General features: G+C 41.5%; 1 protein-coding gene across 2 annotated transcripts in view; it reads right to left on the bottom strand.

Annotated features, from left to right (window-relative positions):
* SLC25A26 (solute carrier family 25 member 26) overlaps positions 1 to 19,592 on the bottom strand; it is a 2,337,350-nt gene that overhangs the window by 1,959,393 nt on the left and 358,365 nt on the right. For both annotated transcript variants that reach the window (XM_044077958.1, XM_044077959.1), the window contains exon 4: positions 10,801 to 10,905. In XM_044077958.1, the coding sequence (XP_043933893.1) occupies positions 10,801 to 10,905 (105 nt within the window). The remainder of the gene's footprint in view (positions 1 to 10,800; positions 10,906 to 19,592) is intronic.

Raw genomic sequence — 19,592 nt, 5'->3', positions numbered from 1 at the left:
AGAGGATCAGAATCCTGAGCCTGCATCCAGGAACAAAATCTTTTCCATTTTCCTGCATAAGATTTTCTAGTGCTAGGACGTCTGGCTTCTAAAATAACATCCATAACCTGCTTGGGTAGGAGAGAATTAATCAAAGACCCTGGATTAACCAGGCCGCCAGGCTGAGAGTTCTGACATGGGAGTGTAAAACCTGACCCTGGTGTTGGGACAGAAGGTTCGGAGTCTGTGGTAAAACCCAAGGGGGCTCCAGACATAGGTTTTTCAGAGTTGGGTACCAAAACTGTCGAGGCCAATTTGGGGCCAGCAAGATTATCATCTTGGGCTTGTCCTGTTTGATCTTTAATAATACCCGTGGAAGAAGAGGAAGAGGCGGAAAGGCATATCCCGAGAGGTTTCTCCAACTGAATGATAGTGCATCCACTTTCCAAGCTTGTTCGTGGAAAGTCCTGGTGCAAAATATCTGCAGTTGATGATTGAGGTGGGATGCAAAGAGGTCTATGTGAGGACATCCTCAGACTGCTGTTATCATCCTGAATATTTCGGTGTCCAGCATCCACTCGTGTGGGTCCGAAAGGTTTCTGCTCAGACTGTCTGCCAGGAAGTTTTGCTTCCCTGGTAGAAACTGAGCTTGAAGGTCCAGATTGCAAGCAAGAGCTGTGTTCCACAGATCCATGGCTAGTTTGCAAAGGGGGTAGGAATGAGATCCCCCTTGCTTGTTTATGTACCACATAACTGTGGTGTTGTCTGTCCATATCAGTAGTTGTCCTGGTTGTAGAAGATTCCTGAAGGCCAATAAAGCTTTCTGAACGGCTAACATTTCCTTTAAATTGATATGCAGGTGCTTCTGATCCTTTGTCCAAAGGCCCTGCAGACAGTTGCCCTGAAAATGGGCTCCCCATGCATAATCTGAGGCATTCGTGGTTAGTATCTGAGTGGCAGGAGGCAGACAGAAGGGTTTTCCTTTGTTTAGAGTACATGCCTTGGACCACCAAAGGAATTCCTTTTGAAGACAAGGCAGGACGGAGATCAGTATGTCTAAACTGTGGCAATGCTGAGACCATACACTTTTTAGGTACCACTGTATTTTCCTCATATGTAGTCTTGCATACGGTACGAGAAGGATGCAGGAGGCCATGTAACGCAAAGCCTGCAGGAATCTCCTTGCAGATAGCTGAGTTAAAGTTGCCAAGGTTTTGAAAGTTGAAGCCAGCTGTAACTGTTTTTCGTATGTCAGAAATGCCATCTGGGTTGTTGTGTTTAGAGAAGCGCCCAGAAAAATTATCTGTTGTGAGGGTGTCAAATTTGACTTTTTTATGTTTACAGTGAATCCCAGGAACTTGAGAAGATTCTGAACAAACTGTAGATGCTGGAGTAAGACCTCCTTGCTGTCTGCCTGAATAAGACAGTCGTCCAGATAAGGGTAAATTTGAATTCCCTTGAGTCTGCAATAAGCTACTACTAGAGCCAAGCATTTGGTGAAGACCCTGGCGCAGTAGACAATCCAAAGGGCAGCGCAGAGAATTGAAAGTGCCTCGATCCGTCCTTGAACCTGAAGTATTTTCTGCATTCCTGCCTGATGGGAATGTGTAAATATGCCTCCTTTAAATCCAAAGTTACCATCCATGCATTTTTGGTCAGCATTGGAAGTAGCTGCTGTAGAGTAAGCATCTTGAATTTTGGTATCTCTAGAAAAGTGTTCAAGACTGACAGATTCAGAATGGGTCTCCATGAATTTTGCTTCCTGGGGACTAGAAAGAGCCTTGAGTAAAAACCTTGTCCCATCTCTGAAAGTGGAACTAGTTCTATGGCTTTCATAGCCAAAAGAGCTTCCACCTGGTTTAAGGCCTCTGTCCATTGATGTTTTGGAAGATCTGGCCATCCGCTTGACCTTGGTAGGGTATGAAAATGGAATTTGTAACCTCTTGAAACCACATCCAGAACCCACTTGTCTTGGGTTATATGAGTCCAATTTAGGTGAAAAAGAGAAAGTTTTCCTCCGAGAGGGGCTTCCAGGCAAGAAGTTCCTGCAGCCCAACAGAGGGAGTCATTGAGTCTGTTTCCTATGAGCTTGCGACCTGTCCTCTCCTCCCCTAGGGGTGGAAGCAGTCCACTGTCTTGGTCTATAAGAGGCTTGTGTTTGAGGCCTTCCTCGCGAGCGTCTGTATCTACCCCTCTGAGGCCTGTCTGAATTGGGAAAGGACCAATTTTTTGTAGGCCAATTCCTGCTAAATCTGGGTGGCTGTACCTGTAAGAAATCTTTAACTGTTTGCATGGATTTTGCCTTGTCCTCCATCTTTTTAATCACCTCTTCAGCTTTAGATCCAAACAAAACATTATGCTGAACAGGAGCATCTAATAATTTAGCTTTTATTTGATCTGGCAGATTTTGTTCCTTTAACCATGCATGCCTTCTAATTACTGTGCCAGAGGCAGCAGCCCTACAAGAAGCCTCCAAGGCATCAAATCCACAGTGTAAACCATGCTTCCCAACTTGTTCAGTGGCATGCATTAAGTCATATAATTCCTTATCATCTGCACAGGCGGAAATGGAAGTTAGCTTTTGTTTTAAAACAGACAGGAGAAATTGCTGGTATTTCAGCATATGAAACTGACAGTTTAAAGCCCTAATAGATAAAGTAGCAGAAGTGTACACTTTTTGCCCCATCTTTCTAAAGATCTGGAATCCTTCTCAGTGGGAATGGGGTTTTTAGCAGAAGCGGCCTTAACTCCCTTAGGACCCTGAGAAATGGTTTCAGTGTCAGCAGTAGGGTTCTTGTATAAAAACTGGTGGGAATCAGGAACCCTGTAATATCTGTCAGGCTTAACAGGAGCAGGAGGAAAAGAGTCAGGGGTTAAGTTAGCCTCCGAAAAAGCATCATCCACAATATCCAAAATAGGAGGAATAGCCAGGGGTCTATGTTGGGGAAGAAGAAGAAAATCCCTTAGTCTTTTCTTAGATTCTGAATACTCCTGTCCTTCCAAGTGGAAATGTTCCCTCATTTCATGCAAAGTTTCCCCAAAAGAGAAATCCTCAGGGGGAGAAGCTGAAGGAATGGATTCCTCAGCATCAGAATCCTCATAAGGAGGGAAAGAATATTCCTGGTCAGAAGAAGAAACTGAAGAAACAGAAGCCTGATCAGAGGAGTCATAATAAACTTCCTGCCTTGGCCTTTTATCTGGAGGGGGATGTGAACCCCTAATCATAGTAAGTAAGTCCTCCACCATCTTAAGTAACTGTTTCTGTGACTTGGGAGCCAGATCAGAAGAGGCCTGTGTTGCAGTCTTTGATTTGGAAGGAGTCTTTGCCTTTGTCTTTGCCTTTATCAGAAGCTGAGTAGGCCTGAAAACTCCTTCGGAAGCCGGTACCTGCACAGCGGCTCTGGACCCAACCAAAGGAGCATTGTCCGAAGGTCCTGCAACAGAAATATTCAAAGGCCTAGTTGGCTCCTCGTGGGAGTCCGTTTCGGCCATCGGTTCCGAAATGGCCGACGACAGGGGCTGCAAAAGCGCCTCACTGATGACGGCCAAACCTGAAGCTGGCTCTGCTTGTACGATATCGTCAGATTTGGATCTCGGAGGCCTGTCTTTGTCCTTGTGTCGTTTGTGAACTCCGGTAGCCGGAACCATATCCGACGACATTTTGTAATTAAAACGCCTACCGAAGTAATGAAATGCTAAATCGTACCTTCGTTTAATTGTACGTTGATTGACTCTAGCACAAAACCGACAACTAGCTACGTCATGGTCAGGGCCTAAGCAAGGAATACAGTAAGAATGAAAATCCTTATGAGGTATTTGCTTCCCACATGAAATACAATTATTAACTTTTTCTGACATCGGACTAGAGCAAAAAAAAGGTTTCCCCAACGGGGTACTTAGCTTTGAGTAGGAGAAGAAAGTCTTCAGACTGAAGTTTGTTCAGAAAAGATTGTCAGGAGTCAGCCGACCGGAACTTGCGAACTGCTATCACCGCACGGCAAGAAAGACTGGAGAACATGGCGTCGGCTGTCAGCTTTGTACTCCTGGCGCTCTGACGTCAGGGACCATGGCTGAACAGCCGACGCCGGACCCAGACTTTGGGATTCTGGCCGACCGAGGACTGCCTGCCGGCAGGGGAGAACCCTACAGTCATGACTGCAACAGTGAAACACGATGAACATCTGCACTGGCAGTGTAAAAAACAGCAAAAGAATTAACTACAGCCTCTGTTAAAAGCATGGCGTCACTGCTTAATGTAACCATGCCGCAACTATGCAGTGAAAACAAACAACTGGAAGCAGGAAAAGTAAAAAAGCAAACCAACGAGTTAAACTTCTTTTCCCTCGTAACTTGAAACCAAGGCAACTAGTTCAAAAAACCAAGTCAGTTGGTCATAAAATAAAAGCAGGCAAAGTCCAAATAAAATTGCAGTGAGCTGACAGTACAGGGCAATTACATATATAATTCAAAATTAACCTCTCAGCTCTCTCCGATTTTTACCTCACATTTTGCTGAGTCCATTCCAAAAATTATACATCTGTAATGAAACAAGAAGAATTACAGCCACTAAATATTCCCAGACATTCATCCAATGTGACCACATCAAGAACCCCCTGGAATCTTCTGAGATGGTTCTCCAAACCATGACATACTTTAGATAAAATCAGCAGGCACTATCAAGGCTTTGTCAAACTGCAGCACCCTCACTGATTTGTGAATGGGTTCTCCTAATTAGATGGGGATGATGGCTAAAATTACAGTAAGACAAGATGGAGGGGGCTCAAGGGGGGTAACATTGTTTCCCAGTAGTGGTGAGGATCTGCCCTCCCATCAAGAGATCAATCACCAGGTCCTGTGAATGTTGGCTGAATAAGACATCTCATTAAAAGAGATTCCAGGATGAGCCATGTGACATCCTACTGGAGGGAGGATAACAGCCTAGACAGGTAAATATTTGAGCCTACTACCCTGGCCAAAGTGTCAAATACAGTCAAAGTAACAGTAGGCAATATAGCAGCCTAGTGACAAAGCTGTAGATATGAATCTTATTCACTTCCTCTTTGACTTCAGACTTAGAGGTAGATAGGTGCTTTTCCAGTGCCTGACCAATTAGCAATGTCTGTATTTTGCACAGATGAGATATTTTATCCTCAACACAGCAGAATAGAATATTCCCCTTTCCAAGTTTTCAAGACTTCAGTTTTCTTTACTTGGGGCAAGGAAGCAAAACACTATGGTCTCCAGGTTATGTACTTAACCAGGAAGATTGCACAGCAGTCCACTTCCTGGATGCATATTACAAACCTCAATCCATTTAACAAGGAGCATCTAGAAGGCATCTACCTTCCTGGGAGAGACAGAAGCTGAATCTTGATACGTCAAGACTGCAAATAAGACATTAAAAAACAGTTGCTTAGAGAAGATGACCTAAGGTTCTTTTTCCTCCTTCCCAAGACAAAGATCCTCACTGTGAGATTTATCATCTGTTCATGTTGCACTTCTTAACCCTTAAAGTTTCTACAAAAGGGGTTATCTGGAAGGAGCTTCATGGAGAGGGGGAATCATTATCTTTACATCTCAGAAGTAAAGGCCTCTGGATGTTGTCATTCCCCACCAGAAAGCCAAGAAGAGGGAAACCCTTTCATTTCCAGTTCTGGAAGGAACATGCTTATGCACAAAGTCCATGGGATTTAGCATACAAAAGAGAGGTGCCTGGTGTTGGTTGACAAGATGCTAGTGCTCATTTGTGCACCTGCCAATGGTAGCAAAGGAATATGATAGTCTTGCACCAGGTCTAGTACATGCCATGTCCCTTAAAGGTGCATTCCCACACTGGAGGAGACAGGTTCTTCTAGATGTCAAATAATTATCTATAGACTAAATACAGATCCTGAAGTAGGAAAATGAGGTGAACCATCCTCAACCTTGGCAAAAAAAATTAAAAATAAATTCTTGCTAGACCATGGGGAAGGCTGGGGAGAGTAGACTTCTTATAAAAGTAACCACACATTACGGCCAAGTGACTCAAGGGGTTGTTTATCCAGATTAAGCCAGTTGTGGAAATCTTCTGACCAAGTGAATCGAAAATAACTGGTGCCTAAATCCTAAGACTGAGATTCCAACAGGAAGCTAAGTGCACATCTTCTAGCCCCTTGAACCTACCAAAATGAAGGACAGTTGTGAACCTGAGCCCATTAAACTTGAAGGCTTGATTACCACATATGAGATCAGAAGGTCTTTTTCTGCAACAGATTCAAGGCCTGATGGTACCCAGGTGGCTGTTTTTACAAGCTCAACTTCAGGAGGCTATAACTGAAGTTTACCCTCCATTTTCTTAGTGTTTGATATTGCTATGGCAAGCACCTGGGGCTGCACATGGCACCCTTCCACCAATCCACACAGTGGTAAATTTCAATTGCCACCATTCTCCATTTAGCAAGAGGTCAGAAGTCACTGCTGCGTATGTGCACAGATGACAGAGCTTCACATCACACTTTCTCCCAGGCAGTACAGAGAATGCAATGATGGTTTCAATGCCTTAATCAATACAATGTGAAAGCTTTTCCATTACTCGTCAGAATTAAAATCTGAAAATGTGTCAATGATAGAAAAGAACTAGAAGATTTAAGGGAAAAGCGTGGTCTCCTAGTGCTGGCATAAAATGTGACCACCCTCAAAGTAGAAGCATAAGAAAAGAAAATACCAAACAGGAATGAAAAGAGAATGAACCCGATTAGAGACCCATCAAAGTGGGTCCCTGATTTTAGAGCTCCTGTTTTTAACCTGACAACAAAAATGATTTCTCATGTGATCCCATCTCAAAGAAATGGAAACTATAGAAAATAATTACTTGAAAGGTCTGACTATACAGAGCTACCTAAAAATGGTTATTCACAATAAACATTATCTGGCAGCTTGAGTCTGCCTGAAAAAAAGTTTACCATTACATATTTTACTGGCCATAGAGATGTTCTGCTATATTTTCAACTTCTGTACTCCCAATCTGTTCCACCTCCTCACCCCAGACATTTTAAAACATGAAAATACAGACTTCTTGTACCCGTGTTTGAGCCACTTTAATTTTTTAGCTTTTTGCCTTACTCAGTTCTCTCTTACCTATAAGTATGCCTTTTGACTTCCTGTTCTGGGACAACTATGATGCCAGTTATCCCTCAAGCTGTGGAGAAGTTAACTTATATATATCAGCCTGTACTTTTTTAAATCAATTTTGTGAAAGAATATAATGCACTTTTCACCTTAGGTTTAAAGTATCACCACAAAGAGAATTCATGAAAGGAAATACTTCAGTTACACTGTATTAGACTTTACTAACTCAAATAAAGGTTTTCAGTTGAGCAACACATGCAACTTGCATTAATTTTCAGGCTTTGTTTCTGTACTCAAACGTTTCTCAGCATCTGTAAGCATATATCCCACTCTCATCCCTATCCTTTTATAATGCACTAGCAAACAATTTTTGGTTTAATAAGATTCAAGGTAATATTCATGGTTATTAAATTATAACTATACAAAGACTGAATTACAGCTGACAAAGTCAATCTAGTTGGACAAGCTTCCAAGTCAATTTAAGAGAAAAAACCCAGTTCTCAATCTACGATCGCATATTTTCCTATTTCAAAAGTTGAATAAAACCATTTATTTATTTATTTACATTTGTTGACCGGGAGTGTCCGACTGGACGTGGGTCCATTTTCAGCGGAGGCCAGGGGAGAAAAGCTCCACAGTTAAAATAAACAGACAGTAGTTACATTGGATTACATAGTGATTAACAATATAACATAGCAATTACTTACAACGTATTTACAGATGAAGAACATAGTACATCAGTAGACAACTAGAATCTTTATCTGTGAAGTACATAACAGACATTAACAAATGTTACAATAAGAAGTTCCTGCTGTATAATAAGTACTAGGCTTATGAGCATCTGAGCTTGCTATAATCAAGGTAGTGGAGTGGAAAGAAAGGTAGTGGTTGGATGGGGTGGGTGATTTTAGAGTGGGAGTTGCAAGGGCATAACCAGCATGTTTTTAGGTGCGCTTTTAGTAAAGTTTTGAAGTGGGTGCATGATGGTACGGAGGTAATTGTGGGTGGGAGGGAGTTCCATAATTTGGCTATGGTGCAAGAGAATAGTGCTTCACCAGCAGAGTTATTGGCTTTAGTGATCTGCAAGTGATTTTTGTTGCTGGATCTTAGTGGTCTGGTGGTACGATAGGGATGGAGTAGATTCTGGAGGGATGGGACATTTAGTGGATGGTTTACTAGTTTGTGGGCGAGTGAGAGTTGATACCATTGAAGGAGGTGAGGGAGTTCAAGCCAGCCCAGTTCAGCAAGTGAGAGACAGTGGTGACTACGGTAGGATGCCCCTGTGGCGAATTTGGCGATTTTGTTGTAGCAAGTCTCTAAATTGTTTAGATCACATTGCCTTAGGTTAGTATATATTGGAGAGGCATAAAGTAGGGTGGAGATAAGGTGGGAATTTGCTACTGAAATCTTTGCTGCTTTGGTGAGAAGTTGCTTATTTCTGTATAACGCTCCTAGTTTTTTGTGGACTTTTTTTATGGTCATGGATATGTGAATGCCAAATTTTAGTTTATTGTCTATTTCCATTCCTAGCAATTTGGTGTGTTCAGTTGGGTATATAGTGGTGTTGTCTTTTACTGTGATGTTAAAGTGAGAGTTGTTTTGATTATATTTGGTGGGTTGGAGGATGAGTAGTTGAGTTTTGTTTGGGTTGAGTATTAATTGGGCATCGGATAACCAAGTTTCAACAGAGGAAAAGGCTTCCTGTGTGACTTTTTGCAGTTTGGGTAGGGACTGGGCTGAGCAGATGATGGTTGAGTCATCTGCGTATTGTATGAGTATGCCATGTTTGGTGGCAGAGGCTAGATTATTGGTGAAAACAGAGAAGAGTAGGGGTCCAAGGATGGATCCTTGGGGAACCTCTATGGAGACAGGTAGTTGGGGAGATATGTCATTCTGCCATACAACGGATTGTTGGCGGTCAGACAGGTAACTCTGAAACCAGTTGGTGACTGATTGAGAGAAGGATAGGTTATTGAGGACAGGGATAAGTTGTTTGTGTGGGACCATGTCAAATGCTTTAGATAGGTCTAGGAAAGTAGCAGAGGAGAGATAGCCATTGTTTTTATGCTGAAGGATAGTCCACTAAAACCACTAAAGTCTTCCTTTTGGTTTTCAAAAGTTTTATTTTTGAAGAACGTCCAACATAGGTAGTTGAGCGCTGTGGCAAAAATCTCTCTTTGTTTTATTTCAGTTGTCTTGTAACAACTACTCCACAGATAAATGGGGTATTTATACTTCGTACAGCATCAGCACAATAGGAAAATATGATATTGTAGATCGAAGACTGGGTTTATTCTCTTAAAATGACTTGGAAGCTTGTCCAGCTAGACTGAGTTCGTCAGCTGGAATTCAATATTTGGATGGTTATTTTTTAAGTTAGTATCACCTTTGCGATTCAAGCTCAGAGGAGCCTTGGGGGAAAGTCTCTCAACTTGAGAATCCTTAGTGCTTACTTTCTGATTGTTATTAAATTAATGAATACAGTTAGTGAACACCTATAAAAAGAAAGAAGCGTGAGCTTGAAAGGTATGCTCAGATCACTGATGAACATAAAATACATTTTTTAACTAGGATTATCTGAAGCAAACCCTACTCAGCCTTATGTCTATTGAGTGACTAACAATATAGGAAAACACACAAAAATTAAAGCACAGACTGTGAAAACTATATACTGCTTTTTTTAAATTCTGAAAATCTAAATGTTGACCCTAACACCACTCAAAGAACAAATATTTTTATCTGTACCCCAACACCTCCCTATAACAAAAAAGCCACCAATCACACAAGATACAGTGCCAAAAGGCCAGTCTGTAACAAGACTACAAAAGTAAAATGCCAACAACTGGTGTTAAGAGTGCACATTTGCAAATGTAATCAGGCAAAACTCTGATTTCTGGTACATCTATATTTGCACTTCCACCCTTTGAAGTTTATTAATATTGTTGGGATCCATTTCAGCTAAACCGCAAAGCAAAGTCAGATTTCCTCAATGAAAGACTGGTTTCACAAACAAAAACAATATCCTCCCTCCCACATCATGAAGGTGACGGTGCCCATTACTGCTACCTGAACTAAAATATCCAACTCAAAGTTTACGGCATCATGGGGGAAAGAAGAGTTTCCAAGATGTCATGACCTTACACTCAGTGGCCATCTGTCAATTACACTGCAGCTTTACTATGAAAGTTCTGCATAACTCAGTGAGCTTCTTTTCAACTTCTTTTTCTTTCAGCTTTTCCTGGTTGGGGGTCGCCACAGCAGATCACCTGTCCGCTTATGATTGGCAATGTAGTTTTTTACAGTGTCGAGTTGCCAGCCCGGCACCCAACCTTCCACAGAAGGGACACACATGCACACACTCATACCTAGGGCCAATTTAGAGTGTCCACTCCACCTACAACATGTCTTTGGGATGTGGGAGGAAACCAGAGCACCCGGAGGAAACCCATGCAACCACAGGGAGGACATGCAGACTCCGTACAGAAGGCACCCCAGCCAAGGATCGAACCAGAGAACCTCTTGCTGTGAGGTGGCAATGCTAACCGCTGCACCACCGTGGCCACCCCTAGTGAGTTTCTTTTCAACTAACCAATCCAAAATGTTGCATTAAGCAAAAAGCTGTCCTGTAAAAACACAGCAATATTTTAATAATTCATAACACTGCATCAAATTTAAAATGTACCACTCCATGTTCGCCTGTGTGTTTTACTTTACCTCTTGCTTGAGAGTGTAGGCAATCACTTGGTATGTACTATAAGAAGGAGAAGCCTGGGTCCTCTGTTTTATAACTTCAGTGGGAACTCGGATCAGGCATGCAACCTGTATAAAACACATTAAAAGTTTAAAAATGTAAAAGGAAAACAAAACTTCCAGTGTGTCAACATAATGAACTGCTTTAAAATGGCATGTAGTATGTTCATGTTTTCAAAGTAATAGTGAATTGTTAACTTCACAAAATGTAAAGCTGATATAGTATAACACAACTGTAACAATATATTTGTGAGTACTGAACATTTTGATACAAAAAAGAAGAAAACCACAGAAGTCTGAAGTTTGGTGTAATGATCCTGAGAAATGACAGGTATCAGCCTGAAACAAGTTAATGAGGTAATGTTGTGGGTCTACTACTTTTTAATAAAAGCACATTTCTCTGAACAGCAGTTAACCGAACGCAGTTTGCCGAAAACTCAGTAGTCCAAAGTCTGACATTACCGAACCACAAAACACTGAAAAGACACCAAGGCACAAAAAAAAAAAAAAAAAAAAAAAAAAAACATTATAGGCATACATTTCCTAACATTTTTGCAGGAGGGCAAGACCCCCTGCGCCCCCCACACTCCCTGCAAATTATATGTACCAACTCCGAGATCACACTACAGTAACAACAACGGTAGATTTCACAACCTTACCTGTAGTACGATCTCCAGTTAAATGTTAAGGTGCTCTAAAATAAATTTTCGTATGCTCTTACCTTCAAACACTACCCACATATCACCCATGTCAGAGAGCTGGTACGGTAGATGAGACAGTACATAAACACTGTACACTACTACTTCTCACATTACCAGCTGTGAATTAACCACTTCGCTAAAAGGAACATCAGCAAACTCAGACTTTGGACTACTGAGTTTTCGGCAAACTCTACTCGGTTAACTGCTGTTTGGAGAAATGTGCTTTTGTTAAAAAGAAGTAGACCCAATGTTGCAGATTTCAGTCAAAACACTGACCATACCAATTGTTAAAAGGCTGTATCTTCAAAATTAGACGCAAGCTCACAACTTGAGTATATGTCAATTTTTTTCTGAAATTTTCAGATTACTCTTTTACATTGTCTTATGAATAAAGAATATTTAAAAATTGCTTAGAATATGAAGTCATACAAAAAAAGTCTCAAGGAAAGTACCTACCATTTGCCTTGAGTAATTTAAAGAAACATCTATATTCCAATTTTGGGTTCAGAATACCAAAAAATGCTAATGTTACAAAAAATATATTGATCATATTAAACAATTGATCATAACTTTGGCAACTAAAAAAAGTTTCTCTCCAGATTTTCAACACAGATACTTTAGATCCATCCCTCAGTAACCACAGCAGTGATTTCATACACTTCCCTCTCCAAAAGTGATTTCACTTGACATTGTGAAAAACTATTTCCTGAGACAGGACTGTACAACAAAAGCACCATATGTCATGAAGAAGAGTTCCACAAATGTTATTTTGAAAAGACGGGGAAAATATTATGGATCAAATATACTGTGCCTGTATGATAAATATATAGCAACAGTTGCTGTTCTTCAAAATGAGCAAGCAGGTAGAGTCTGCTGTACATCTCAAAAAGCATCTAGCATGAGGATGCACTCATTTTGGAAACCAGTAACAGATGATATAAACAAGATGATATTTTGAATATTTTGGTGACATAATTTGTATTCTCCAAATACTAGCACCTCAAATCCTGTTTAGAACTTTCTCAATGGGGTACATAGAATCCATATCTTGGGATTAATTCTTATTTTCAAATATTTACAACACATGCTAACAATCAAACACTTAATGAACACCTAATGGATAGCACAGTGGTGAAGCCAATGGTGTCTGAGCTTCACAGCTCTTGGTTCTTCTGTTTGATACATGGATGGATTGCATTGTATGCCTTGCATGGCCTCCCTATGTCTGTGTTTGGTTCTTATCTTATCCTGAAGAGATGAGCTACATGAACCAGTGAACCTCCAAATTACTCATGAGTGCGTATGCCATGTAAGAAAATGTACCTACCAAGACAAATTGGCATCCTATCCAGGACCAGTTTCTTATCCTACACTCAATCAGAGTCAAGATAGGGTCTAGCTTCCTCACAACCCACAACTGTGTAAAACGGGTACTTGCACAGATCAAGTCTGAGAAAAGTCTAAAGCACATTTCACTTACAAGATTAAAAATGAAAAATAAAACAGATAAATAAACAAGCACACAAATAACATAAATTGCACCATATATGCATTAACAAAGGAAAAAAAAAAACAACTGCCCACTTAGTCTCCCAGATTCTTCCAAAATTTATAATAACCAACAACATATGGCAAGGGTTATTTCTGACCACTACTTAACATAAGGTGCTTAAATAGCTTGGCATCGGGGGTACTATCAAAAATACTCAGTGGTCAGATAACTTAGTTTTCCACTGCCTGTTTTTTTCTTATTTTACATTATGAAAACAACAATTTTACAATTAAAGCAAAGAAAAATCTTTCCTTCGCAGTACTTTAAGAATACATTTCATTAGTACAATTAGATCACTAGTAAATAATTTAAAGCTTAACAAATAAATGAAAATCTAACCACAAAATAAGACGTGATGCTACTTATTAGCATGTCATATCACGTCTTTCACACACAAAAAGGCCATGGCTAACCAAACCATGGCCTGTTACTGCAAGAGGTAACTTAATGGCATCAGTTGATCGGAGTAATCCATACTGATGTTTACCTACTGATCTCTGATCATTTCATTACAGAACACTTTGAGGGGGACATCTGCTCCTGCCTTCAGGGGTATACTATCTTGCAGATATAAAAAATACTTGCAGGACACCAGGTAATTTGTGGACAGTGTTAGTACATATACTGCCCCAAGTAACAATCCATATTATTATCATTATTTACTCAGGGTAGGGGAAGAAGATTCAGTAATGAGCACTAAATATTGCTTTTGTAGGAGACCAGATAAGATCATTGTCAAACAACAAGGTGTACACTCCTTAGAAATGGTTACTTTTGAGATGGGAAGGAAGACAGTCAGTGAAAGCAAGCAACACTATTTTGATATCAATTAACAATCATCAATATGGCTTTTCAGTGAAGGATAGTGCCTGGATGAGCAAAAAAAAAGTCAAAGTACTCTAGTACAGTGAGTCTTTCAGTTCATCACATTCAGACATCAGAGATGTATACAATATCAGAAAGTTTTTAACATGGGATGGAAAGCCAGGCCAGTGAAAGCAAAGGACAAGTACTTGAAATGATACAAGTGTTGAGATGTCTAGCCACAATGGGACAACAAGTTGAAATACATTACTGTTACTGTTATTTCTGCCGCTTTGATTGCATTCAAATAACAAATGTGTACACAGTAAGAAAGTGATTATATCTGGGGGAAGGGAGGCAAGCTCTGAGTAAAGATAGGTTTACTTAATCAAATTTAAATGACTGTCAATAACCTTGGCATGGAGTGGTGTTGCATGTGTCTTAAAACATCAGCTTGAAATAAATTACTGTGGCCACTACTTATTTCAACTGGATCAAGAGACCCTAAAGGTGCACAGTCATAAGGCATTTATTTTTGTTGGTGGAGAGTTAGTGTGTGTTTCACTGCAAGCAACACTTACATGAACACATTTAAATGGCTTGTCAAGGAGGGATGGTGCATGTGTTTGACAGCAGCTACAAAATGATACCTAGCATGGCTTGTCATGGAAGGGACAGTACATGTGTTTGACAGCAAGAGTTTGAACAAACTACCGTGGACATTTCTTTCACTTTGATCTAACATCAGAATTGTACAGAGACAGAAAGTAGCTATCTTACGGGTCTGAGAAGCAGTTTCTGCGTTAAAGCAACTGATAGCAAAACTTGACTCATTGACAGTGTGTGTGTGTGTGTGTGTGTGTGTGTGTGTGCGTGTGTGCGTGTGTGTCTGTCTGTCCGTGTGAAACAAGCTGAAATACAATGCTATAGCTAGAATTCCTATAGGTATTTGTGGACAATTTGAATTCTTAACAGAAAAAAGCGGATATTGTTTTAAGATGATCTGTGTATGAAAGGAGCTGAAGCTAATGTTTGTGACATTTTATGTAAACAATGAAAACACAACTGATGTTTTTGGCTTTCAAATTGCTCTTTTATTATTTTTTTCACAGCACCCCTATTCCAAATGTCTTTAGATTCAGTTCACAAGAAACTTGCATATTTATTTTTTTTCTTGTAAGGGCACACACATGATATACAAAAATCATAAATATATTGCAATTTTATAACATAGGAATTAAAGCCACTTGCCTCATAAAAGGCTTGCTTTCATGTACAAGAAAAACATTCATACAGAATAAAAATAGAAGAATTGTGAACTGGCACTCAGAACTTCATCATTCTGCTGTTTCATTACTTTCTTATATAAAATGACAACAGAAGTTCAGTTTATAAATACATATACAAAGTCACTGTCCAAAAAAACAATAATTAAAAATTAAAAACATTTCATAGATATAACCCTGCACTGATAGGTGCCACAAAAAGTCAACATGGCTATTAGAATGTGTCAGATGTTGCCAATTTACTCTACATGGATGAGGTTCATAGGTAGATACTAGGCTATCTGCCCTAGGGCATTTATAAGCCTAGCCAGAGTGTATTTGGCTTCCGCCTCCCTATTAGATTAGCCTACTGTGCCCTCTGTAAAGTAGGTCACAGAAGGTACCCTTTTAAGATTAGTTTACTGTGCCTCTGTCTAGCAGGGACACAGGAGAGATCCCAGGGGTGAATTTGCGATTTCCCATCCATGCGTCCAAATTTCGCTTGAAGAGGGTCAGCAAGGGGCTATGTCTATCATGAATTGGGATTCTATTCCAGAGTGAGGGGAGCCTCTGGGAAATGAATCTGTCCCTCCAGCATGTCCTATTTATTTCTGTGCTGAGGTTTAGGTCCCTGGAGCGTGTAGCTCTAAGGGACTTGGATTTTTTGAGGTGGAGCACGTCCATTAATTCTGGGTTTGACATGGCTTTGTACGTCAGGCATAGATCGCCTCTGAGTAGGCGGTAAGCAACTGAGTAGAGCTGAAGTTTCTTTAGTCGAGCTGCATAGGACATCTGTTTGTAGCCCATGATCCTCTTGGTGAGGTACTTTTGGGGTCTCTCCAGTTGCTGCAGGTGTTGGGTAAGGTATATCCCAAAAGGGGCATTGTATTCAATTATGGGCCTGATGAGTGACAAGTAGAGGGGCACAATGACCTCTCTTGATCTAGATGCGAACCCTTTCGTGATAAGGTGGGCTATATAGAAGGTCTTTCTAACGACTTTGGCAACGTGATTATCAAAGGAGAGATTACTATCTACGTTGGTCCCCAAATCTCTAATTACTTCTTCCGTACTTAATGGATTACCACCTTTGTGGTAATTTGTGGGCACCTTGTTTTTCCCAAAGGAGATGACTATGCACTTTTTAGCATTTAGCTTGAGCCCGTGGTTCTGGCACCAAGCATCCGTCTCTGTGAGACCCTTTTGGAGGATGCTTGTGTCAGCTGGAGTTTCGATTATGGCCCCCAGTTTGCAGTCATCTGCAAACTTTGTCAGCCACAATCCCCCCGTGTTAGCCTGAACCTCAGAGAAGTATATACCAAACATGAGAGGTCCCAGAACTGAGCCCTGTGGGACGCCACTTGTAACTGGTTTGGATTCGGACATGGCACCTGCGATTCTGACCATGTGGGTTCTATCTCTGAGACAGTTTGCAACACATCTTGTGATATAGGGGTTGATATTTAAGCTGGTAAGCTTATTTACGATGCCCGAGTGGGGTATTGTGTCGAAGGCTTTTGAGAGGTCCAGGTAGGCTGTGTGGACTACCTTGCCCTCATCTATGGCTTTGGTAACTGTTTCAAAGAAATCAACTAGGTTTAAGAGGCCTGCCCTTAACAAAGCCGAATTGGGTAGGGTCCAGTGTCTGGAGGCTCCCAATGTCTTTGTTTATGAGTTCCATGATAATACGCTCCATAGCTTTACAGACCAGACTAGTCAGGCTTATGGGGCAATAGTTTCCGAGGTCCGTTGTGGCACCACCTTTGTGGAGTGGGACCACTGTAGCTGTAGCTGTACGCCATTCTTTGGCTACATATCCTGTAGTAAGGCTAAGTTTGAACAGTGACTTAATGTGAGGGTTCAGTTCTTCTTGGAGCTCATGTAAGGCACACCCATAGATGCTGTGTTTTTTGCTTTGGAGAGGGCAGCTTTCACCTGTGCATCTGTGATGTCAGGGAGGTTACATTCAGTTGGGATAGGCGTTTGCTCCTTTGGGGGGGAAGGGAGGGAGAGGTTTGCGCTGAATCTGTCTGCCAGGATGTTGGCCATGTCTGTAGGTTCGGTATATTTTGTACCGTTATGCAACAATTCAGAGCATATCTGGGAGTTTCCACCCATGTTTCTGACATAACTAAAGAAGGCCTTGTGATTATCTTTAGTGTCTAGGGCAATTTTTCTCTCGAAACTGGCCTTTGATGATTTTATGAGGGATCGAAGTTTCTTGCTAATACTGATCAGAGATGCCTTCCCTTTTTGGGATTTTGCTCTGTCATGTAGTAGCTTCCTCCTTCTGTTGTATAGCTTATTTATGGCCGGGGTCCACCAGACCGGTCTCCTGTTTTTGGAGGAGTGAGTATTGGTTTTATTTGGGATAGCACGATCCATGCATTCCTGCAGGTGCTCATAGAATGCATTTGTAAAGGATTCTGCGGATTGGGCTGTATTATCCTCTGGCCCAGGGACTTTGAAGGATTCCACCTCAGTCTTGAGAAGTGCAAAGTTGGCTTTGGAGAAATTCTTTACAGTGATTTCCTTGGCTGGGGGTGGGGAAGGGATATGGATGTCCAGGGAAATTTGTTTATGGTCTGATCTTACCAATGAGGGATTTACCTCTGGTGTGGAACATAGAGTCCCCATGTTGGTGATGACCAGGTCCAATATGTTGTTCCCTCTTGTGGGAGTGGTGACCAGTTGTTCCATTGCGTTAGAGTTTATAAATTCAAGGAACCGTTGGGCGAGGGTGTTTGGGCTTGAGTAGTTTTCCCAGTCAATGTTTGGGTAGTTGAAGTTACCCAATAAGATAGTGTTTGGAGAGACCTTCATATTCTCCAGTGTTCTCAGGAATGCCAAGTGGGATTCCTGTAATAGGGAGGGTGTTCTGTAGCAGGTTACAAACTGAAAGGCAGTTTTGCCCGCTGTTAGTTGCACATGGATGGTTTCCGATGCTTCGTGCAGTGCCACTAACCTGGAGGTGTAGGTATCTTTGATGAATATAGATACTCCCCCTCCTTTTGTGCTTCGGTCCGAGTTTTGGGGCCGAAACGCATGGTATGAGTTATAACCTGGTAGTGCTGGGGTGCTCTCAGGAGCCTTGAACCAGGTTTCTGTTACTTCACAGACATCGATTTTCTCCATACTGAGGAGAGTCTCGAGTGCGTACATCTTGAGGTTTAGACGTCTGGCATTGAGTAGCATTACCTTTAGTTTTTTTATCTTTGGGTTGTCTATGGAGGTGGGTTTGTCCTTTGAGCCTTGCCTAAAAAAGGCACTGTGGGGGTGGCAAGAGCCTTGGCCAGTATACGAAAGCCTAAGGGTGACAGGTGCAAGCCGTCCCTAGCGAAGCAACGTGGCTTGTTGAGCATGTCATCCCAGGCTGACAGACACTGGATCCCCTTTGAATGACACCAATACTTTAGCCAATTGTTGAAACTGATCATTTTGTCTTTATACTGTGGCATCATTCTTGGTGAGGGCAAGATGCTACTCAAGGTCAGGGACATACCAGCCTGGGCTACATGGTCAGAGAGCTCCTTTATGTCTCTTTTCATATAGTCCAAGGAGGTACGTCTCAGGTCATTCACACCAGCATGGACAATGACGGAGTCATACTTGTACTTGCTTTGGAGTGACCTGAGTGCTTGCATTATGTGGTGGATCCTGGCACCCGACAGGCAGCTTACAGTGACCTTCTCCTTGTTCAGTCTGGTGAGTGAGACGTCAGTGTGCCGGACAATAGAGTCCCCTATAACAAGTGTATTTGGTGTGTTGTTTGGCCTTATGGGCTGTGACTGTCAGGCACACTGATTTTGTGAGATATGTGATTTGTGGGTATTGTTGAGGGGTGGCTGTTGCTTGGATATCTGCTTAGGAGGTCTTTGCTGTTTAGGCAGATTTTTATTTAGAGCCTCCGAGTATGTTTTTGTGTGTTTATGTGTTGGGTATGCAGATGCAATAGGTCTGTGTGAGACTGGATTTGTGGTGTGGGTGGTTCCCTTTTCCTCCTGATTGACTGTGCCAGTCTTGGGTTGAGAGTGCTCTGCCTCCAGTTTGGCTGTGTAACTACATCTCTCACATGTATTAGAGTTTGTTGGAAGGAGGAGAGGGTTGTCTGTGTACATAAGGCAATTGTAACACTGACTCAAAATTCCCAGATTCACCAGCTGGACTGGAGAGTGACCTTGAAACTGACCCTTGGACATACGAGATTAGTATAGGGATCTGTTTTTTTTACTGATCCGATTAGGGAAGGGAACTGATTTTTCACTTGATCAAGAAGGACCAATCGGGAGTCTAATACTTATGAGAAGTCAAGGAGGGTGTAGTGCTTTAGTTAGTTAGTGTTTCCTTATAAGAGCTGAGCAAGTGCAGGGCTTTAGAAAGAGAATAGAGTGATTACTTTGAGAGTTTGAACAGTTCTAAGTGAAAAAGTGAAGA

The sequence above is a fragment of the Protopterus annectens genome, chromosome 7.part0 (assembly GCF_019279795.1).
Source record: "Protopterus annectens isolate FY-2018-M chromosome 7.part0, PAN1.0, whole genome shotgun sequence".
In the NCBI taxonomy this organism is placed as follows: domain Eukaryota; kingdom Metazoa; phylum Chordata; order Ceratodontiformes; family Protopteridae; genus Protopterus; species Protopterus annectens.
Note: the sequence above shows the minus strand (reverse complement) of the source record. Positions and strands in the feature narration are given on the sequence as shown.